Here is a 23,804-nt window from a genome sequence, read left to right as displayed (position 1 = left end):
GTGGGACTCCCACTTGGACGACGGGGAATATTCAAGCATGTGAATCTATGAAAGATACCAAGACTGGAGAACTACAGTTACAGGTAAGTAACTAATTTTTTTCCTTAATAAAAGGACTTGGAACTGGACCAACAAAGATGTAGGTAGCTCTCACTTTTATGCAGTCAAAGCAGATTAGGAATGTGGGTTCTCTGTCTAGAGTCCCAAAAGAGGTTTGTGGTGGTTCTTCTGTCAGGTGTCCTCTCTAGGCTATTCTCCATGCAGATGCTTTGTGTAGAGTTATGCTCTTCACAGGAGGGTAGTCTCGAACCTGGAGTACTCACAGTAGAGGCCCAAACAGGCCTGAAGTTTCTGCAACTGGCTTTTCACCTGCCAAACTAAACAGTGATCAGGATGAAGACAAAAGGCTGGCTTTGTGTAATAGACGTCTCTCACCCTGAATAACAAAGATGAGAGTCCCACCCGAACACCTACCAAATGATACTACCACAGGAAAATGAATCCACAGCTCCATTCAGCAGGAGCTGCATTCGTGAATTTTAAAGGACCCTTATCGCCTCCCTCCATTTTTAGGAATAACAGCAATACTCTCTGAAAACCATCTCACCTCCATTTTGTGCACAGGAGCGTCCAAAATGGAACCTGCAGACCTCCATTACTCCAGCGCAGTCATGCACGTACTATGGCCCTCAATATGACATTGGCGGTAAGTGCAGCTTACCGCCATGCTAACTGCCGCCAACATACCGTGACCGCGGCGGTATACTGCTACAGGTATTATGACCCACACATGGAAATCTGCCACTATACAGACACCCACACAAGTCCGCCAGCCCAAAGGTCAGTGATAAAATGGCAGTACCAAAACCCACACCATTACGCCAACAGAAGTACGCCCACAGCATCATGACCCACGAATCACAGCGGCGGTCATTCAACCGCGGTAGACCATTGGCGGTACATACCGCTGCGCTCAAAATACACACACACTAACAAAACTACACCACATTGGACAATTCAACATACACACACCTGACATACACACACCACACCCACACCACTATAAAACACACACACACACACTACCGACAACCGTTTACGACCCAAAGATTTTGGCAAGTGAGAGAGAGACAAGCCAGGAGCACCCACTTAACATGAGCCACAAAACACCATCACCCATGCACCATCCAAGCACCTCACAGCACATCACCCCACACCCCCTCACACACACCACTCACACTAAACCCATCGCACCACAAAGGCACCAAAGGTTCTCTGAGGAGAAGCTAAGGGTCATGGTGGAGGAAATCATCCAGGTAGAGCCACAGCTATTCGGATCACAGGTGCAGCAGACGTCCATTGCAAGGAAGATAGAGCTATGGCGGAGAGTTGTGGACAGGGTCAACGCTGTGGGACAGCACCCCAGAACAAGGGATGACATCAGGAAGAGGTGGAACGACCTGCGGGGGAAGGTGAGTTCAGTGGTTGCAAGACACCAGATAGCTGTACAGAGGACTGGCAGTGGACCCCCGCCTCCTCCCCCACAACTAACAACATGGGAGGAGCAAGTCTTGGCGATCATGAATCCTGAGGGCCTGGCAGGAGTAGCAGGAGGACTGGACTCTGGTAAGTCAAATCTTTACTACTTTATCCCCCACCCTACCTGCATGCCATCACAAACACCTACCCCTACCCTCACCACCATCACCCCACCACCTCACTTATACCCCACCATTACAACCCACCCATCCCAATACCAACCCTGCATGCAACACCAATGCATGGACCCCCATTACAGACCTGCATGGACACCCATCACCACAGCATGCACACTAGTGACAATCACTTAGCCAACCGAATCACAACTCACACAAGCCAAAGCTGCCTTGGTAATAACAACGATAGAGGGAAACATACCCATGTACAAGATGGCACCAGCAGAAAAATAACACTGCATTTACATCCCCACTGTGCCCCTACTCAACATCACCGGAGAGGAGGTGCCAGCCACATCCAGTCTCCCCCTCCCCCACCAGAAGAGGCCCACAGTGATGACAGCAGCTCTGCACGCCTGGATCAGGATGGCCAACCTGGCCTATCAGGGACCTCTGGACAGTCGGTTACCCAGGCACATTCCCAACCCACCACAGAGCCTCCACCTTCAGGAAACACCACCACAGCACCCACCCAGTGGGCCCATACCTCTGTCCCCAGGACACGTCAATCAGCAGTGTGTCCACCACTACAGGGACCCCAGGCAACTCCACAAACACAGGACGATCAGGGACCTGGGGACAGTGGCAGTGGGTACACAGTCCAGGGGAAAGAGGCACAGGACAACAGGGAAGCTGGAATGACTGCTGTGTGACAGGGGTAGGACAGGCCCAGGGAACCGACTCTCCATGAGGCACTCACCAACATCCTGGGAGCATACCACCATTCCCAGGAGACCATGGGCCAGATACTGGCCAAGTTGCAGGAGACCCAGCAGCTGCAGGAGGGACAATACCTGGGAATCAGGGAGGATTTGAGGGGCATCCACACCACCCTGGTCACCATTGCAGGGGTGCTGGCAGACATGGCTAACACCATGAGGGAGGCAGTGGCACACCAACACTAGCCACACCGAAGAACAGCCCTCCACCTCCACTGACGCTAGTGGACAGGAAGCCCCGCCACAGGAACAACAGGCCACCAGCACCCCTCCTCCCTGCAGATGGAGAACCACCCCGCAAACGGTCCCTGCGATCCAGGCAGAAGCCAGAGAACATTGCCAAGACCCCCACCAGGAAATGAGACTCTCCTGATTGTCACCCTTGTGTCCCACTCTGTCACCCTGTCCACCTTGAACTGCCATTGCTCCACTTCCTATGACCCTTGGACAATGCACCTGCGACACCAATAGACTGAACTCTACCCTGGACTTTCCTCCATCATCAACCCAGCACATTGCACATCCCCATTTACTTTTCAGCACTGAAATAAACACCCTTGGAACTATTAAGTATGGAGTCTTTCAATTATTTGAAATATGTATGATTTCAACAAACTGTAAACAGTGCATTTCAAATGTACCATAATATTTACGTACGTATGACCTGTAGTGGGCATCAGTAAACACACCAGGAGCCAGAGTGGGGCACAGAGATCTGAAAATAGAGATGCCAAAGGGTACAGTAAGTGGCCATAGAAATAGGAAAATCAGGCTGTCATATTCAATGTCCAGCACAAAACTGCAATGGAAGGTGAAGTAACAGTGTCTTACCTGTGTGTCACTGGAAGTGCTGTTGAATTAGTATAGTTCTGTTGTCCACATCCTCTTCCTCTGCCTCCTGTTCGTCACTGTCCACAGGCTCCACCGCTGCCACACAACCATCCCCAGGCTCATCCTCCTGCAGAAAAGGCACCTGGCGTCTCAAGGCCAGGTTGTGCAACATGCAACATGCAACGATGATCTGGCACACCTTCTTGGGTGAGTTGTACAGGGATCCCCCTGTCAGATGGAGGCACCGGAATCTGGCCTTCAGGAGGAGGCAAAAGGTTCACTCAATGACCCCCCTTGTTCGCCCATGTGCCTTATTCTACCGTTCCTCTGCTCTTGTCCTGGCATTCCTCACTGAGGTTAGTAGCCATGAGAGGTTGGGGTAACCAGAGTCACCTGCAAATATCGAGGGATACCTGTCACCCTTAGGGCCAACCCCACACCCATATACCAACATACACTGGGTGGGGACCATGGGCTCATCTATTAGCCACACCCTGTGCCTCAGGAGTTGAGCCGTCACATATGGGATGCTGCTATTCCTCAGGCTATAGGCATCATGCACAGACCCAGGATACTTAGCATTGACATGGGAGATGTGCTGGTCTGCCAAACACACCATCTGCACATTCAGAGAGTGAAAGCTTTTTCTATTTCTGAACACCTGTTCATTACTCGGGGGGGACACAAATACAAATACAATATGTGTACCATCAATGGCACCAATGATGTTGGGGATATGCCTTCACTGTGGCCAAATCCTCAACCTGGGGGAAAATGATGTAGCTGTGCATGTGTTTCATCAGGGCAGACAACACTCTGGTCAGCACGTTTGAGAACATAGGCTGTGACATCCCTGATGCCATGGCCACTGTCACTTGGAAGGAACCACTTGCCAGGATATGGAGCACTGACACTAGAGGGGGAATACCTGTGGGATGGCGGATAGCTGAAATGAGGTCCGGCTCCAATTGGTACACAGTTCTTGGATTGTGGCCCTATCAAGTCTGTAGGTTAGGATAATGTACCTGTCCTGCATTGTCGCCAGGTCCACCAGGGGATCTGTACACAGAGGAATGTCTCCATCTCCTATTCATCCTCAGTGGTTTAACTCTAGGGTGAAAAAACGGTGAGCAGAAGGTCATATTCAAACATTTTCTCAGATTAATTAGCAATTTTTGCTTTACAGAAACAGTATGTGAACTCGTAAGTCAGTTGATGTGCCAATGTCTGCTGTGATGCAGTTACGTGCCATGGACTGTGCCTCCCTGAAATGGCGGCTGCCTGACCTTTGAGGAGGGACAAGTGGAAATGAAGTAATTCTGCTGGCATTGTGCGCCGTTGCGGTAGGTGCTTGATGACCGCCATGCAACACCACATTGGTTATCATTGGGGCCTATGGTTCCCAGGGCCAATGGCGATGTACACCGGCGGTGACGGTACGCACCGCCGCGGACGTGACCGCCATTTTCTATCTGTCCACTCACTTGCTACCTGACCTTCAGCAGGAGAGGACCTACACTGTAAGTGCTGCTGTGACCTGTGTCTGGAAGCAACAATGGCTCAAGTGTCTGGGGAAAGGGCCCCTGCCTTCACTTCGGAGGAGTTGGAGAGACTGGTAGATGGGGTCCTACCCCAGTACCCTTTACTCTATGGTCCTCCAGACAAACAGGTGAGTACACTGTGAGCATGATGCGTGGGCCATGAATATATGGAGTGCTGTGTGTGAAAGCATCGTGTAGGTGGGGGGGTCTGAGGCGTCCTGTGCAGAGTGCTGCATGTATGGTGGTCAATGCATGTGCTTAAGAGGATTGGGGGATATGGTGGGCCATGAGTATAACACTCAGGACGGTATGACTAATACCTTTTCTGCTGTATTTTTTCTGCAGGTCAGCGCCCATCAGAAAAAGTGTATTTGTCGTGCCATTGCCAAGGAGGTGCGGACCCTGGGGGTCTTTGACAGGTGGAGCACCCACTGCCGCAAACGGTGGGAGGACCTGTTCCGCTGGGCAAGGAAGACGGGGAGGCCCAGCTGGGGCTGGCATCCCAACGAGGAAGGGGTGCCTGTCGTACCCTGACCCCCCTGATGTTCTGCATCCTGGTGGTGTCCTATCCGGAGTTGAATGGGTGCTTGAAGGCATCACAGCAGCCAAAGGGGGGTGAGTACAGATTCAGAATCATGACTTTGCGCGCGTTAAGGTGTTCCCTGGGTGGGGGATGTGGGCTGTGGGTGCACCTAGGCCAGGGCGAACATGGTAGGGTATGTTCAATGATGGGCAAGCTCAGATGCCCTCCAACCCCAATAATGTTAGTGGGCATCTACTACTGGGCAGGGTCCTGTGGGTTTCAGGTGTGTAGCTAATGGCGTTAGGCATTGTACCCCATAGCCTGGTGACTAGCATTGTAACTGGTGCCTAGTCCCTGTGAGTTGTGTACACCAACTGTAGTGTTGTTGCTGGCATTGACCAAGTGTATCCTCTGTCTCCCCCTCCCTTTTTGTTTTGTCACCCTGTCCTTGTGTGCATTAGCATCATCTGGCGGAGGAGCAGAGGCACCGGCGACGGAGGGAGCTGCATCCCACATGGGCCTGGAGGCCGAATCCACCGACGGTGAGGGCACCAGTGGGACGGAGGGCGAGGGGAGCACCACGACGGAGACAGGAGGAGACAGTACCAACAGTGACACCTCCTCCGATGGAAGCTCCCTGGTGGTGGCGGACACCTCTGTGCCCACCCCAACTACAGGTACAGCTGCCACCCCCGTACCAGCACTGCCCTCCCAGCAGCCCTTCAGCGTGTTTCCCGTGCCCACTCACCCAGGAGGGTGGGCATCTCCTTCACCCCAGGCACCTCCGGCCCTGCCCCAGCCAGCCCTGCTGCCCTCAGTGTGGAGGCACTTGACCTCCTGAGATCTCTCTCTGTTGGGCAGTCAACTATACTAAATGCCATCCAGGGTGTAGCAGGGCATTTGCAACAAACAAATTAATACCTGGAGGGCATTCACTCTGGCGTGGTGGCCCAACAGAGAGCATTCCAGGCTCTGGCCAACTCTCTGATGGCAGCCATTGTCCCTGTCTCCAGCCTCCCCCTCCAACTCCCTCTACCCAGTCCCAATCCCCTCAACCCCAGCCTATCCCAAGCACACCTTCAGACCAGCAATCACCCAAATCAACACACAGAAGTGGCTCAGGCAAACACAAGCACCACACTTCATCTCACAAGCACTCACACAAGCACCATCCACATGCAGACACACCAACATCCACTGCCTCCACTGTGTCCCCCGCCTCCTCGTCATCCACCTCACTCCCAGTAGCGCCTCCACTCACACCTGCATGCACTGCGCACTTGGGGTACACTACTCATTCACTGGGACATGCCCTACAAGCCTATGGGCGACAACTGTCCACACAGAATACACAGGTCCATGAATAGCGTTACTAGGCACCCTACAGAGGTGGGGGGCGGGGCACAGGACCATACCTCACGGAGGGGCCTAGCCTACAGAAATCGCCCTGGCCTAGGGATACCCACAGCCCTCCTCCCCCACCCAGGCACCTCCACTGCGCGCAAATATAGCTGAATGTGCTGGTACTCACCCCCTTGTGTCTGCTGTGATGTCCTCAAGCGCCCATCTAAATCGGGGTAGGCCACCGCCAGGATCCGGGACATCAGGGAGGTCAAGGTTCGACTGGCACCCCTCCTAGGTTGGGAGGCCATCCCCAGCAGAGCCTCGGCGGTCTTCCTGCTACTGCGGCGGATGTCCTCCCACCTCTTGCGGCAGTGGGTGCCCCGGCTGTTGTGGACCCCCAGGGCCCGGACGTCCTTGGCGATGGCACGCCAAATATCGATCTTCTGATGGGCGCTGACCTATGTGACATGTACAGGGGGGGAAAAGAAACATCATCACTTTTCTGCATGCTCGATGTGAGTGGCCCCCCCTCCCCAAACTTGCCATGTGGCACATGCTCTCATCGGTCGTGCCATGCATTCGTAATTCGCTCCCCTCCCCTCCATCGTACATCCACCCCACTCATCACAGGCATTGCCCACTATGCATTGGCCCCCGTGTACTCACCTGTTGGTCTGGAGGACCGTAGAGTAGCGCATACTGGGGGAGGACCCCATCCACGAGCTTCTCCAACTCTTCGGAACTGAAGGCGGGGGCCCTTTCCCCAGTCGCAGCAGCCATTGTCACTTCCAGACCGAGGTCACAGCAGCACTTGCAGTATAGGTCCTCTCCTGTGGATGCTCAGGTCTCGTGTGATTAAGCAGAGAGAAAATGGCGGTCACGCCCGCGGGGGTGCGTACCGCGACCGCCGGCGCACATCGTCATTGGCTCCTGAAACCCATAGGGTATAATGTTAACCAATGCTGCTTTGCGCCGCGGTCTCCGACCGCCTACCGCCACGGCGTGCCACGCCAGCGCAATGACCTCACTTCACATTGTCACACTTCACAGGTCAGGCAGCCGCCATTTCAAGGGCCCACATGGCTTAATTCCTACTGCGTCACACATGGCTAGGCCTTGCATCGACACTCATACAAGCCATTCAATTCAGAGAGATTTGTGTACTGTGCAGGCTGTGGGAACTTATCTGTGGGTTGCTTGACTCTGTGCTCCATGTTGTCCTTCCTAGGCACCGTCCGCTGGGACTTGCGAGGAGATGTTCCCGTGTACAGACCGCTGGTGGACCTGTCGACAATGGAAGAACGACATGTCATACTCACCTACAGTCTCAACAGTGCCACTATACAGGAACTGTGTGCCCAGCTGGAGCCAGACCTGATGTCACCCATCTGCCAACCCACAGGGATTCCACCTCTAGTGCAGGTGCTGTCAGTACTCCATTTTTTGGCTAGTGAATCATTTCAAACTACAGTGGCCATTTCATCTGGGATGTCTCAGCCTATGTTTTCAAGGGTATTGTCCAGAGTGTTGTCTGCCCTGATGAAATACATGCGGAGCTACATCATTTTCCCTGAGGTGGGTGACTTGCCTACAGTGAAGGGTGATTTCTATGCCCTTGGACACATTCCCAATATCATTGGTGCCATTGATGGTACCCATGTGGCTTTGGTCCCCCCAAAAGACAATGAGCAGGTGTACAGGAACCGAAAAAGTTATCATTCGATGAATGTCCAGGTGGTCTGTTTGGCTGACCAGTACATCTCCCATTTAAATGCCAAGTTCCCAGGGTCAGTGCATGACGCGTACGTCATGCGAAATAGCAGCATCCCGTATGTGATGGAACAGCTACAGAGACAGCGTGTGTGGCTAATTGGTGACTCAGGTTACCCCAACCTGCCTTGGCTATTGACCCCAGTGAGGAATCCCAGGACAAGGGCAGAGGAACGGTACAATGAGGCCCATGGGCGTACTAGGAGGGTGATCGAGCGGACCTTCGGCCTCCTGAAGGCCAGGTTTAGGTGCCTGCATATGACAGGTGGATCCCTAATGTACTCACCAAAAAAGGTGTGTCATATCATCGTGGCCTGCTGCATGCTTCACAACCTGGCTTTACGACGCCAGGTGCCTTTCCTGCAGGAGGATGGTCCAGATGGTGGTGTTGTGGCCGCTGTGGAGCCTGCGGAGAGTGAAGAGGAGGAAGACGAAGAGGACGACACAGACAACAGGGACAGAATGATACTGCAGTATTTCCAGTAACACACAGGTAAGAATCTACTCCTGCATTTTATTATATCTGTAACTGTACTGGCTCTCTACTGTCTGACCTTTCACCCCAATGTATGGTAACTTAGTTGTGAATTTGCCTTCCTATTTCAGTGATCTGGTCCCCACGGAGTGCCCTCTGGTTTATTTCCCCATGGACTACCGCTGTGTGACACTGGTATGTTGTCATCACAATGTAATTGGACATTTTTGGTTGGGTATATCGAATACATTTGGTTTAAAAAATAAATAGCAGACTCCAGATGGTTTTTGTGCAATAATTGTATTTATTGAAGTGCAAAAATTGGTGTATAGTTCAAAAAGGGTGATGGGTGATGGTGGAGGCATGTCCATGGCAGAGTCCAGACTCTCGTTCGCACAGGTGCATTGTCCATATGCCTGTGGAAGGTGGAGCAGGGGCAGTTCAAGGTTGGACAGGGTGAACAAGTGGGACAGTGAGATGACATCCGGGGGGATCCGTGCATGGCGGGGGTCTTGACATCCTACTCTGTCTTCTTCCTAGATCTCAGGCCTTTCTTGCGGGTGGTTCTTGTTCTGCAGGGGGTGGGGTCCGGGTGGCCCGTTGCTGTTGTGTCGGGGCCTCCTGACCACTAGCGCCGGCGGAGGTGGTGGGCTGTTCTTCCTCCATGCTAGTGGCAGGGGCCCTTTGGGGGGCCACATGGTCCCGCAATGTGGTGACAATCTGGTTGAGTGCCACCACGATTGTACCCATTGCGGAACTGATGCTGCGCAGTTCTTCCCGGAACCCCATGTACTGGCCCTCCTGCATGGCCTGGATCTCCTGGAACCTGGCCAGGACCGTCGCCATCGTCTCTTGGGAGTGGTGGTACGCTCCCATGATGGTGGTGAGGGCCTCTTGGACAGTGGGTTCCCTAGGCCTGTCCTCCCTCTGTCGCACAGCAGCCCTCCCAGTTCCCCTTTGTTCCTGGGCCTCTGTCCCCTGGACGGTGTGCCCACTACCACTGCCCCCAGGTCCCTGTTGTTGTTGGGGTGGTGGGTTGCCCTGGGTGCCCTGTAGTGGTAGACACACCGCTGCTTGACCTGTCTTGGAGACAGAGGCATGGGCCCGCTGGGTGGGTGCTGTGCTGGGGTTTCCAGAGGGGGGTAGGTCTGCTGTGGCCTGTGGCTGCCTGAGGGGAACCGACTGTCTAGAGGTCCCCGATGGTCCGGGCTGGTCATCAGGTTCTAGGTCGACAGAGCTGCTGTCATCACTGGGGGCCTGTTCTGGTGGTGGGATGGACATTTCTGGACCCTCCGGGCCGGTGTGTTGGCGTTCGGGCCCTGCAGGGGTAAAAGAGTATGGTTATTGCTTCTGTGTGTGTGCCATGGCGTGCGATTTGTGGGTGCCCTTGTCCCCCAGTGCTGGCATTCCCTTGTGGGAGGAGTTGTGAGGGTGGTTTGGGGGGGGGGGATGGGTATGTGCAGTGGTCATGCTTAGGTGATGGGTGTCCATGGTTTGTGTTGGCATTCAGGGGTTGGTGTTGGTTTGGGTGGGTTGTGCTGGTGAGACATTAGCTGGGAGGATATGTGCTGGGGGGTTGGGGGTGAGGGTGGGGGTGTGGGTTGGCATGCTGGTGGTTGGGGGGGGGTGAAGTAGTTGAGATTAGACTTACCAGAGTCCATTCCTCCGCCTACTCCAGCGAGGCCCTCAGGATGCAGGATGTTCAAGACCTCTTGCTCCCATGCTGTGAATTTGGGTGGAGTGGGTGGGGGTCCGCCGCCAGTCTTCTGCACAGCGATGTTGTGTCTTGACACCATCGTCCGCACCTTCCCCCGTAGGTCGTTCCAGCGCTTTCGGATATCTTCCCGATTTCTGGGATGCTGTCCCACAGCGTTGACCCTGTCGACGATCCTTTGCCATAGCTCCGCCTTCCTGGCTATTGTGGTGTGCTGCACCTGTGTGCCGAAGAGCTGGGGCTCTACCCTAATTATTTCCTCCACCATGACCCTGAGTTCTTGGTCCGAGAACCTGGGGTGTCTTTGGGGTGCCATGGGGTGGTGTGGATGAGGTGTGGGGTGGTGTTTGTGGTGATGAGTGTAATGGTGTGTGGTGTTTTGTGCGTAGATGTAGTGTGGGGGATGATGTTGGGTTCCTGTGTGTGTTGTGGTTTGCGTTCCCTGTGCTCTCTCTCTGTGTATTGCGCCTTGTCTCTGAATTTCGATTTGTGGGGGTTTGTGGGTGATGTGGGTGTGTGTTTTATATCGTATTGATTGTGTGGGAGTGGTGTTTGTATGTGTATCAGGTGTGTGTATTTGTAATTGTCCAATGTGGCAGTGTTTTGTATATGTGTGTGTATTTTGACCGCAGCGGTGTGTACCGCCAATGGGATACCGCGGTTGAAAGACCGCCGCGTGGATTCGTGGGTCGTAATGGCATGGGCGTATTTCTGTTGGCGTGACGGTGGAGGTTTGGTCATCTCCAGTTTATCGCTGACCGCTGATGTGGCAGCCTTTAGTGGAGGTCGGGTTTTTGGTGGTTTGGCAGTTGTGGGTCAGAATGACCCTGGCGGGTTACCGCGGCCGCGGCGGTGTTATGGCGGTCTTCTGACTTTTACCGCCAGGGTCAGAATGACCCCCATAATTCATACTATTGTCCTTAATCCCTGTAAAGGATAACTCACCAGCAGAGAGAATCCTTCCAGCTCACACTTCACTGAGTAAGATTTTGCCCTTCCCACCGACAAATATCTTAGACGATCATGACTCGGTAGAGGAATGCCTCTTTGGAGTGGCTCATAGTCCAGCCAACCTTCATGTGATGTGCCATGAGGACGATGAGGAGCATTATTATGAGGAACGCATCTATACTGCTGGGGAACAGTCTGAACAATACCAGGAAGAATACTCCAGCCCACAGGAGCAGCAAGAACCCTCAATGCAAATGCCAGTGTCTCTAGTGAACAATTTACAAAACATGCTCTAAGACTATTATTGCAGGTTCCCGGACCCGGCGGCCATGGCTCCTCTACCACATCCACCAAAACTAATATCATAGCCTCAAGCCCCACACCGATTTTACATTCATTGTAACTTTTTAGCGCACATACAACTCCACTACCAACACAGGTTGCTACATTAGCTGATCCTCCAGTTGACAACACACTTTCCAGAGATGAAGACAGGGAGGAAGGGGAAATTAGAGACTATGGGCCAGATGTATGAAACTTTTTAGCACTCGCAAATGGTGCGAATCACAAAATTCGGCCATTTGCGAGTGCAAAAAAGTGGTCTGCGATGCATGAATGGCATTCGCAGACCAAAAATAAAAAATCACAAAAATTGCCATTTTTGGCGTTGCGACCCGGTTTTGCGAGTTGCAATTTGTGATTCGGTATTTCCAGTAGGAAATTGCGAGGCGCAAATTGCGACTCGCAAAATCCAAGTCGCAAAGAGATGCATCAAAAAATCACAAATTGCGATTTTTCGCAGAATGGCATTTTGCACATGCAAAATACCATGAACTGAAACCATGTGGTAACCAGGTGCAACCTATATAAAGAGGTCCAGAATGCCTCAGACTCTTTTAAAAAATGACTGCACTCTACGTCATGGTGAGGAGGATGAGAATCTTAGCAGGTTTGAGGAGAGGGAGGAGGAGACAGGAGCGCATTTTCAGAGTGCGCATGACACTTTTTAACCTGACAGAGGAGGAAATATATGAGAGGTAAAGGTTGAACTCAGCCATGATACTTGATCTGATAGCTGAGCTACAATCCATACTGCAGCGCAGAACACTAAGGACTCACAGCATACCCACCCATGTGCAGGTATTATGCTCCTTCCACCTACTTGCCTCAGGGAGCTATCAAGGGGTCATAGCAGCAGCTGGAGGGGTCTCACAGAGTACCCTCTCCAGATTTTTCAATGCATTTATCAACGCCATGCTGAGCAAACTACAACAGTACATCAGATTCCCCCACACCCCACAGGTATTACAGAAGACAAAAATTAATTGTTATCAGATAGCACAGTTCCCCCATGTCCTAGGTGCCATAGATGGGACACATGTGGCAATCTGTCTACCATCAGCCACAGAGTATGTGTACCGAAACAGGAAATACCAACATTCAATGAATATACAGGTGATATGCAATGCCTCCTACATCATTACTGATCTCGTGGCCAGGTACCCAGGGAGCACACATGATTCGTACATCTTTCGCCACAGCGGGATTCACACACATCTGCTAGCTGGGGAGTTTGGTGAAGGACATCTACTAGGTATTGTCCCTCTGTACACTGGCGCATTGATGGCGTGCCGATGTCAGATGGCTCAGTTACTCATCATACCATCTGTCCCTTCCAGGAGACAGTGCTTACGCAGTGCGCACCTACATGATGACCCCCTACCTCAATCCTGCAACACCAGCTGAACGGAGATACAATGCAGCACACAGGGCAACCCGCAATGTGGTGGAGCGCACATTTGGACTGCTGAAGAATCGCTTTCGGTGCCTCCACAAAAGTGGAGGGGCACTACAATACAGCCCAGAGATGACATGTAGAATAGTGGCTACTTGTGCAATCTTGCACAATATAGCTACCACCAGGGGCATACCTGTAGAAATATGTGATACTGAATCTGATGAGGATGATGATCCCATACCCCCCCCTACATCCAGCAGACAGGACCAGTGCAGCAGAGGGAAGGCAAAGGCGTGCCGACATAAAACACAACCATTTCAGATGCGAGTATAAATGACACAAATCCTCTGACAACTATACCTGTAGTGAAATAAATGTATTACCTTAAGTCAGGTAATGTTCGTGTGAGTAATAACAAAAAAAGGTTATGTGAGAAACTCAAAACAATGAAGGACCAGAGTAATGCACTATTACTTCATAGTGTAAACAGAAGTCCACTGGCAGCTAGAGTCATTTTTTGCACCCAAGCACACCACTCAGGTGCCCAGTTACATCACTGGCACCTCTATTGTCACCCTCAGTGGCAGTGCTGTGCCTGGCACTGCGCCGTCTGGTGTCCGATGCTGGTACAGCAACACTGCTGAGGCTGGAACTGTCTTCAGTGTCCCCCAGTGCAAGCTCACTCGGAGTGGCTGACCTTGGTCCCATAATGTGTTTGATCATATTGGTGATCTGCACAAGTCCATTCACAACGTCCTTGCTGCTGTGTACTGCCTCCACTTGCGCAGCCACTGCACGACTGGCAATCAGTGCTGTTGAATTTGCCACCGTGTTAGACGAACAACAGAAGCTGCCAAACATGTTCCGAAATCTGCGCTCCTGTCTGCGCTGGCTCACCCTCTCATGGCGCAGCTCCTGGCAGAGGTCACGGACAGCACTTGTGAAGTCCCTGGTGTCCTGTGATGCCTGCACTTGTCCCTCACGCAGCTGTACAATGTTGTTATTGAGGGAGTCAAGTTGGCGATGCAGGTCCACCATGTTGCGGTTATGTTTGCGCAAGTTCTTTTCTAATCCTCTTCTTTTGTAGGCGCTGCTGCTGCAACATAGCAGCTTCCAGCCCACCAAAGAAGGAGGGACCCTCACCTGCCTCATGCTGCTGTGCCCCGGAATCTGTCGCCATCCTGCCTGGTGCTGTGGTCTGATGACACCTGACCTCCTGCATCTGGCTGCGCCTGCCTGTTGCTGATGGGGTAATTGGCCCTTCCTGCTGCTCATCTGAGTCGTTGCTGAGCTCTGGCAGTGCCCCGGGCCTGGGTCGGACAGTCGCAATGTTGAGGGACCCACTTGTGTTTGAATCGGAGGCCAGATGGGTGTCTGTCTCGCCTACCCGTGCTGATGCTGTGGCTGCTGGGCCTGGCCCACCTGCAACAACAATATGCAGCATGTCAGTTATGTATGTTACATTTACGGTCAGACAATGGTAATAAAGGTACCGGTACTTCTCTACACTGTGTTGTGTTCCTCTGGGTGTCACTCTACTTAAATACATTGTATGTGCTACTTTCAGTTCTGGGTTGTGGACTGCCACTCCCATAATACATTGTTGTGCTGCTTCTAAGATGTGGACTGGACTACTTCTCACACTGTAACATTACTTGCTAATTCCAAAGGGGCTTTTGTGCATACACATATGGAGTTACAAATCAATATTGCACTTACCTTGGCTGGTACTTGGTGTGCCGGAGGTGTCGATCTCTGTGACCCCAGTCACAGCTTCAGGGAGGAGTGTGGACTTGACTAGGTCCTCCAATGGTGTGGATGGTGCTTCTGTGGGTGGACCGCCTCCTGTGCCCCTGGCCTCCGCAAGACTTCATGCCACCCTTTCCTTCGCACGGGACCGCAGGTCATACCACCTCTTCTTGATCTCTTCAATGGAGTGCTGTGCCACTCCAATTGCACAGATTTTTGACTGTATGTCCGCCCATAGTCTCCTCTTCTCACTCTCAGGCACCTGGAGTGAGCTTTTTACAAAAAGGCGGTCTTGGCTCCTGACCACCTCCTCAGTCAGCCCCTCAAGCTCCTGCTCGCTGAATTTTAGCTTGCGCTTTCTTTCTCCTTTCTCCTGTGCTTGGCCTGGGGTGTCCATCCTTGCTCAGGTGTGCTGGCTCCTTCTGAATGCTGCTCTGTGTGGCTGGGCTGCTCTCTCTCAGGATGCTGGTTTGGGTGTGACACCTGAAACTGCCTCATTTTCTGCTGGTGATGTCATCAGGCTCCTCCAGGTGTGCTTTCTCGCAATTTACGATTTTTACTGAATCGCAAAAAAAACGCAATTTGGGAAAATGCAAATTGCGATTCGGTAAATGGGCCTCGCAAATCACAAATAGCGATTTTTAAGAAATCACTATTTCCGAATCGTAATATTGTTACATGGCCAATTGCGACTCGGAAATAGCGATTTCTTAAAAATCGCTATTTGCGATTCGCAAGCCACTGTTTTCATACATATTGCTCATTGCCTTAGCTCCTAAAGAATGGGATGACTACCTCACCCAAACACCATCCCCTCCAGCTCCACCATCAGTGGATTCCCCACCGGAAGACATTGATGGCTTCCATACTCCTATGGAAAGGGCAGCCAAAAGATTTGAACTTCTGATACTTACCAAACAATCAGAATGTTTCTTTTATCATTTGAAAGACCCTAAGAAGAGATCTATTCGGGCTATCCGAGTTGTGGATTTTATTTGGGAGGGCGGTCTCAAGATCATGAAAAATCCAGCAACAGTTTCAACAGTCCTCCATAGGCTGGACAACAAATATAAAGTGCCTGACGATTCTCTGACATGTTTGATTGGACAACCTAAACCAGATTCAGTTATATCATAAGCAGCTCTCTGAAGATCTGTCTGCTCCATTTCCACTGCATCGGAAAGTGATGGTGGTTGACTGGCCAATATAGGGAAGTGGTTCTCTTCCATTGCAGCCACGACTGTGAGAGCACCAAACTCCCTGGGAAATCTAGGCCATTACGACCAGTAAATTTGGTCAGATATCACCACATATACTGATCTTTTGCCAGAGGAAACAAAACTTGAAGCACAAAAAATTCTTCAAGAAGAGGAAAGGATATGAGCAGAAATGATAAATTACGCCATTGATGAATCTTCAATGGGATTCAGACAACTGGTAGGTGCAGCTGCCCTCAGAAGACAGAGGTGGCTGAAAGCCATGTTTTTCCATCCAGAAATTCAAACCACGATGGCGAATCACTGTTTGGAAAACATTTGGATGATGCGCTTCAGTCCATCAAGACTGACACCGATACAGTCAAGTCCCTGGGACCCCTACAATTCAGGAATCAACCATTTCGGGGAGGCAGGGGCAGAGGTTCCTTCTTCCTTAAAGGAGAATACCAATCCTGCAGGCAGCAGTACCAGCCTTTTCAGAGTTAGTATTGTTCATAGTACTCCCAACAACAACAATACAGGCAGCTGCCTTCAGCAGCGTACAAACATACAACCAGGGGAAATCTATCTTCCCGAAGCAGAGACACTGCCAGACAGCAGTGACCTCTACATGGTGCCAGCTGCCCCCGCAAATCGGCAACTCAAATAGGGTTTTTTATTTCAAATTAGCTCCAAATGGTCCTCTGTAAAGTCCTACAAATGGGTGCTCAATGTCATTGCTACGGGGCACACCCTAAAGCTTATCAAAACTCTATCAAATGTTCCACCAAAAGGAGTGCCATCTCACAACGTGAAACAACGTCTGATGCAAATATCAGACATGCTAAAGAAAGGCGCAATAGAAGTGAGTCCAAAAACTCCGAAGGGAATCGGTTTCTACTCTTGCTTTTTCCTTATCCAGAAAAGGTCAGGAGATGGGTGCCCCATTTTAAATTTTCGGAAACTCAACTAATTCTTAAAGAAACACTCCTTTTGCATGGTTACTCCTCGGGATTTACTGCTCCTTCTCAACCAAGGGGTTCATATGACGGCCTTGGATCTCCGGGATGCATACTTCCATGTCTAATCCACTTCCATGTCTAATCCACCCAAAGCACTGCAAATTTTTATGATTCAAGAAAACTGGCACCCACTACCAGCTCAGGGTGCAACCATTCGAACTGAGATCAGCACCCACACATTTTTACCAAGAAGTTAGCTCCAGTGGCAACCTATCTAGAAGGGGAGGAGTGCAGATATTTCCTTATGTGTTAAACTGGTTGATAAAGGCATGCATGTATCAACAAGCACCGAAGGACACAACAGTTTGTCTACCATTAATCAACAGACTAGATCTCATGGTCAACAACCGAAAATCGCATCTAACCCCCACAACAACTTTAACCTGAGCGTTTCTGGATACAGTTCAAAACAACACTTTCTCCTCACAAGACAGGCAAACAATATTTCAACAGCTTGCTCCGAAAAAAGCACAAAAAGGTCACTTTCTGTCCAAATCACTCCTCAGAATGCTTTCCTCTTGCATCCCCCTCATTCCAAATTGTTACCTGCACATGTGACCGCTACAAGAGAAGGTAGAGAAACAATGGTTTCAAACACACGGGCTGTTTGACGTCATTCTAATTACTCCAGCCATGATCTATGCCAAGTTTTGGTGGGAGAGGAAATCAAACCTATCTAAAGGCCTATCACTTCTTTGTTCAAATTCCCTTGGAGGGATGATGCACATAAACTTGCTGGAAATTAAAGCCATTGGCTTGGCGCTAAACTCTTTCCTCCCCAAGATAGCATGGTCATCTGTGCTGATTCTCACAGACAATACCACCAGCATTCATTATATAAACAAGCAGGGAGGCACACACTCACCACAGCTATCTCAACAAGTGCAGTAAATCTGGAACTAGGCTCTCAAAACACCAAAGAACGCTCAGAGCAGAACATGTGCCAGGAATATTTATTGTCCATGTGGACTCATTAAGCAGGACCAATGCCACCTGCCATGAATGGGAGCTCATCCAAAAAACTCTAGACAACCTCTTCCTTCATTGGGGCAAGTCAAACTTAGACCTGTTTGCGACAAGAGAGTACTGAAAATGCAATTTCTTTGCAAGTTGGCACCCACAGGAGGGATCGAGGGGCAATGTGTTTTTGATGAGATGGTGAGGGATGTATGAGTATGCTTTTCCCCTGATCCCATTGATTCCAAAGTTCCTTAGGAAACTGAAGAGAGAACCTTGCTGAGTTCCCCTTATTGGTCCCAGGTGCACCAGACAATGCAGGTTTGTAGAACTTCTATTCATTTCAGAGAAACCCCACATTCAGCTGAAACCAATACCAATGTTGCTGACGGTGAACAAAGGCCAGATCCATCATCCCAATCGGACATCACTACACTTGTTGGCCTGGCTCCTGAGTTCAATGAGTTTGCCATGCTAGATAATTCTTCAGACTGTAGGGAAATACTAGCAAAGGCCGGGGCAGAGACCACTAACAAAACATACAAACTTAAATGGAAAAGCTTCTGTCTCTGGTGTTTTGAATCCAGAGTTCATCTGGCAGCAATTTTCAGATTCGGACAATCAAATAACACACCTTGATTATGGTCTAGTAGAGTCATAAAGCAATTCCTCAAAGGCCTTCAGGATGTTTCCACTAGTGAATATACCCCCTCCTTCGTGGCACCTTAATGTTGTGCTTGCGCAGCTCATGAAAGCCATGTTTGAGCCCATTCACAATTGAGATATCTCACTTGGAAAACAGCATCTTTCATAGCTCTCACGTTGGTTAAGAGAGTCCGTGACATTCAAGTATTCACGATAGAAGAACCGTTCCTCAAGTTGAAGTCAGACAGTGTACTAATTAGGAATAATCCAAAATGTATACCCAGAGTCTCTCTGGATTTCCATCTGAATGAACCTATAGAAATAAACACATTCTTTCCAAATCCTCTAACAGCGGCAGATAAGTCTTTACATACTTTAGACGTCAAAAGATGTCTCAAATTCTACTTGCACAGGACTTATCAAATCTTAAAAGTGGATTGGTTATTTGTGGCCTATGGAGATCTAAGGGAGGGGTTTCCATTTTGTGAGCAGAGCCTAGCCAGATGGATTACATTCCCTATCCAATTTTGTCACAGGCAAGCAGGAAATCCATTGACCAACAATGTCAGGGCAGAGTCCACCAGAGCTCTCTCCACCTCCAAAGCTCTTTTTGCTGGTTTGCCCATTCAACACATTTTTCGAGCAGTAACATGGTCCAACAGGCACACCTTCATGCTGCATTATTGCCTAAATGCCTATGACAAAACTGGTGCGGCTATGGAATAACAGGTGTTACAACATCTGAGTCAATAAGTTGAGCCTTTTGTAATTATCTTTCCCACCATCCGCTATGTTATCATACTATTGTTGCTGACTACTTTTTACTGAAGATGAATTACTTACCTCTAACTGCAGTTCTTCCTGTACCTGCAGTTCTCCAGTATTGATGTCTTTCATAGATTCACATGCGACCCACCCTCTTCCCAATAGAATCTCCTCTTCTATTGAGTATACCTTTCACTTGTGCTGGAAAATCTGAGAGATTGGAGCCTGTGTGGTGGGTGGGGGGTCTGTACGGTGCTGTCGCCTGACTGGCTGGACTTTGGGTCTTTTTAAATGATATTAATAAGCTATTAAAGTGAATGTCTTGTAGCATTAACGTCTATATACATTTTTGACTACTGCTTTCTATGGTACCGTGGGACTCCCACTTTGAAGATGTAGACTGATTCATGGATGTGAATCTATGAATGATACCAATACTGGAAAACTGCAGTTCGAGGTAAGTAGCTCACTTTCATATGCAGTAAATTGATCAAACATTGCCCATCAACAATATGGCCTCAGCAGGTAGGCTGGCTACCACCAACTGAGCCTATGTGAGGAATCTAGGGATAAATACGGACTCCAGTCTGTCACTCATAATAAGATTGTGTTTGTCTAATATGTTCAAAGTGCAGTTTTGCACTCACACTGTCTTTCAAGATATCTATGCCTACAGTGCTTGAAATTCTTGTCCCACCCCACTGACTGAAGAAATAGCATTCCCCCCACACACACAGATCAGCTGTCTAATTGTGCCGCTGATGAGGTCCAATGGATCTCCTAAGAGGTGTGTGGGGAGGAGGAAGAGTGTCAAACACTCCCATTGTGTTCCCAGCATTTTTCTCAATTGCTAACACTCTTAGGGAATGCAAGATTAAGTAAACTGTGGAATATAACCAGGAACTAAATTGCTGACAAGGATTATGCTAATGTTTTTTAATTCATTGTTTAGCACTCTGTCAGTGTATTTACCAATACAGTTAAGGACATGAACATAGGGACCTATAATAGGAACCGATTTCAATATCCGTCTTTAATAACTACCGGATCTGACACCCGAAGGGATCCGGCCCACTTATAGCCCTGCATGCATGTCCACTTTGCTTTCGCTATACTATTTCATTCCTTACAGTTTTCACGCTGCAGTCTTTCCTTTAATAATTAACTAGAGTCGGGCTGGGTTTCAATTTACCACTTGGCATATGCTTCCTGACATAGATGAGATTATAATCTTGCTAGCGAATGCAGGTACGATACATGTCTATTTCACACTATCTCCAGGTCCTTTTACCCGGCTTTAAGTTTATCTTCTATGCGTATGTGTCCTGCAGTCTTCTGGCATTGGATTTTTTGGGCTTTCCAAAACGTAATTGTTTTGCGGAAAATGTGAAAATATTATAATTTACACGCATGTATTTAGGAATATGCCTTTGACATAATGAGACAACGTGGCTCATTCCAAATACAGTGCAAATTTGGGAGCATATTTATACTCCGTTTGCGCCGAATTTGCGTCGTTTTTTTCGACGCAAATTCGACGCAAAACTAACTCCATATTTATACTTTGGCGCTAGACGCGTCTAGCGCCAAAGTTCATGGAGTTAGCGTCATTTTTTTGCGTGAACACCTTCCTTGCGTTAATGATATGCAAGGTAGGCGTTCCCGTCTTAAAAAATGACTCCGATGCATATGCGTCGTATTTATACTCCCGGGCAAAAATGACGCCCGAGAGTGGGCGGGTCTTAAAAACCCGCATTAGCGCCGGATTTTAGCGCCTGGGTCAGGGCAGGCGTTAAGGGACCTGTGGGGTCAGAATGAGCCCAGAGGTGCCCTCCCTTGCCCCCAGGGACACCCCCTGCCACCCTTGCCCACCCCAGGAGGACACCCAAGGATGGAGGGACCCACCCCAGGGACATTAAGGTAAGTCCAGGTAAGTATTTAAAAAAAAAAAAAAATTGTGGCATTGGGGGGGCCTGATTAGTGCCCCCCTACATGCCACTATGCCCAATGACCATGCCCAGGGGACAGAAGTCCCCTGGGCATGGCCATTGGGCAAGGGGGCATGACTCCTGTCTTTGCTAAGACAGGAGTCATTTCAATGGGGGATGGGCGTCGTAAAAAAATGGCGCAAATCGGGTTGTGGCGATTTTTTTGCCTCAGCCTGACTTGCACCATTTGTGGACGCCCATACGCCATTTTCCCCCTACGCCGGCGCTGCCTGGTGTACGTCGTTTTTTTTAACGCACACCAGACAGCGCCGGCGGCTAACGCCGGCTAACGTCATTGAATAAATACGGCGCCCGCATGGCGCTTCAGAATGGCGTTAGCCGGCGCTAATTTTTTTGTCGCAAAACTGCGTTAGCGCAGTTTTGCGTCAAAATGTATAAATATGGCCCTTGATATGCTATCCCACGCTCTAAATTTGTCTTTTTGCATGATGTGATATTCAGCCCTGTCCACGTCATTGCACCATTCGAAGTGCCGGGCCTCGGAGTGGGTAACACGTAAATTACTCGTTTTCTAAGCTCCAAAGTGTGAAAATTCTAATAGTATGTTCCTTGTATGCACTTGTTCTAATATTTATCTGGGGAAGCTTGAGTCAGCAACTTCTTGTGAGGTGCTTAATTTGCATACCATTTTTAATATCGATTTTGGCAGTAAAGTGGAGTTTGCCTCCAAACCTAATTTGCACCCGACAGGGATTTGCACACAAGTTGAAAAAAGGGTCTGTTTGTTTTGTTTACCAAGAAAGCTGAAGGCAAACAACGACACAGGTGTAGTATTCCTTTGCTTGATACATACATTAGCATTTTGGAACAAGGCATTTAAGCCAATACGTCTGTGACCGAATTCGCACCTTTATAAAACATGCATTTACGGTGTAGTTTGCCAAAGACTTTATAGACCGCCTCCTCCCATTAATGTGTTATCAGAAAGGGTCAATTAGACAAAACCACATTCACTAAAGTATGTGCCCAGATGGCACAGATAAGTGACGGTAGAAAAAATATATGTTTTTTGAAAATGCAGCATATTTTCAGTTTAGCAGAGTAGAAAGAATTCCCACGAGCATTAAGTTAACAGAGAAAAGAACGGTTTTGTACATTATCTTTTGACAATCGAGACAGTAGTTATGATTTCGCCACAGCACACGCTTAGCTATCAATCTTAGTAGATTCTACCTGTACACATTACAGTGCAATGAAATGTGAATCACCTTTGTGTCACATTAGATGAATAAAACGACATGGAACCAGATAATTCATGGACACAAAAGCAACAAGTAGCCACTCTGCTCCTTTAGTACTATGCCTCACACAGTCTTCCACTGTTGGTCATGTTTGCCTTTAACCTGTTTCAGATATCTGCATGGTGTTTGATTTCCAAGGGTCCCATCTTCTCAAGTGGATTGTTAAATCGAACCACAATGGTTTGCCAGTACCTTGTGTTAAGACCATTATTAAACAGGTACAGTGAGTTTGTAAGCGATTCAAAGTGATCTTTTATAATTCTGCACTCTGCAAAGTGAAGTATTTCTTGTCGCTGTGAGGTTCAACAGAATGTTGTATTTCTTATCTAATTTACTGGCCGCTTTGGTCTCAGAGGGTGACGCAGCCTTAATTACATGATCTGAAACACTTAGGGGCACATTTACAAGCCCCTAGCGTCACCTTGTGGCGCCATAGTGTCATTTTTTTACCCTTAGGCAGCGCTATGATGGTTTTACTTCTGCTTCGTAATTACAAAGTGACACAATGTTTGCATTGCGCCACTTTGCAACCCCTTGCACAACATTATGCTTGGCAAGGGGGTTGTTCTGACGTTGGAAGGCTCGAAAAATGAAACATTGAACTTAAAAACATTTCACTGCACCATTTTTTTCGTCATTTTTAATGCCTGCTTAGAGCAGGTGTTAAAATTATGCACCCGTTTTAATCAATGGGCAACCCTGTGTTTTTTTGCACTAGCCTCAGAATTTTTGACATAAGTGCAGCAAAGTCCCACAATAGTTAGTGTCTAAATTGTTGACACTATTTTTCCAACGACCACTATGGTGCGCCATATAATAATACAGCACAACCATGGTGTCATTAGGTGGGGGCAGGGTCGACACAAGAAAAGTAGCGCATCGGGACCCATGCGCCACTT

General features: G+C 49.3%; 1 protein-coding gene across 1 annotated transcript in view; it reads left to right on the top strand.

Moving 5' to 3' along the window:
• Positions 1-23,804, top strand: part of LOC138301648 (SRSF protein kinase 2-like) — a 728,951-nt gene that overhangs the window by 388,393 nt on the left and 316,754 nt on the right. Inside the window, exon 5 of the mRNA XM_069242163.1 lies at positions 23,017-23,123. Coding sequence (XP_069098264.1) covers positions 23,017-23,123 — 107 coding nt within the window. The remainder of the gene's footprint in view (positions 1-23,016; positions 23,124-23,804) is intronic.

The sequence above is a fragment of the Pleurodeles waltl genome, chromosome 6, assembly GCF_031143425.1.
Source record: "Pleurodeles waltl isolate 20211129_DDA chromosome 6, aPleWal1.hap1.20221129, whole genome shotgun sequence".
NCBI classification, from domain to species: Eukaryota; Metazoa; Chordata; class Amphibia; order Caudata; family Salamandridae; genus Pleurodeles; species Pleurodeles waltl.
This window is presented reverse-complemented; position numbering and strand designations above follow the sequence as displayed.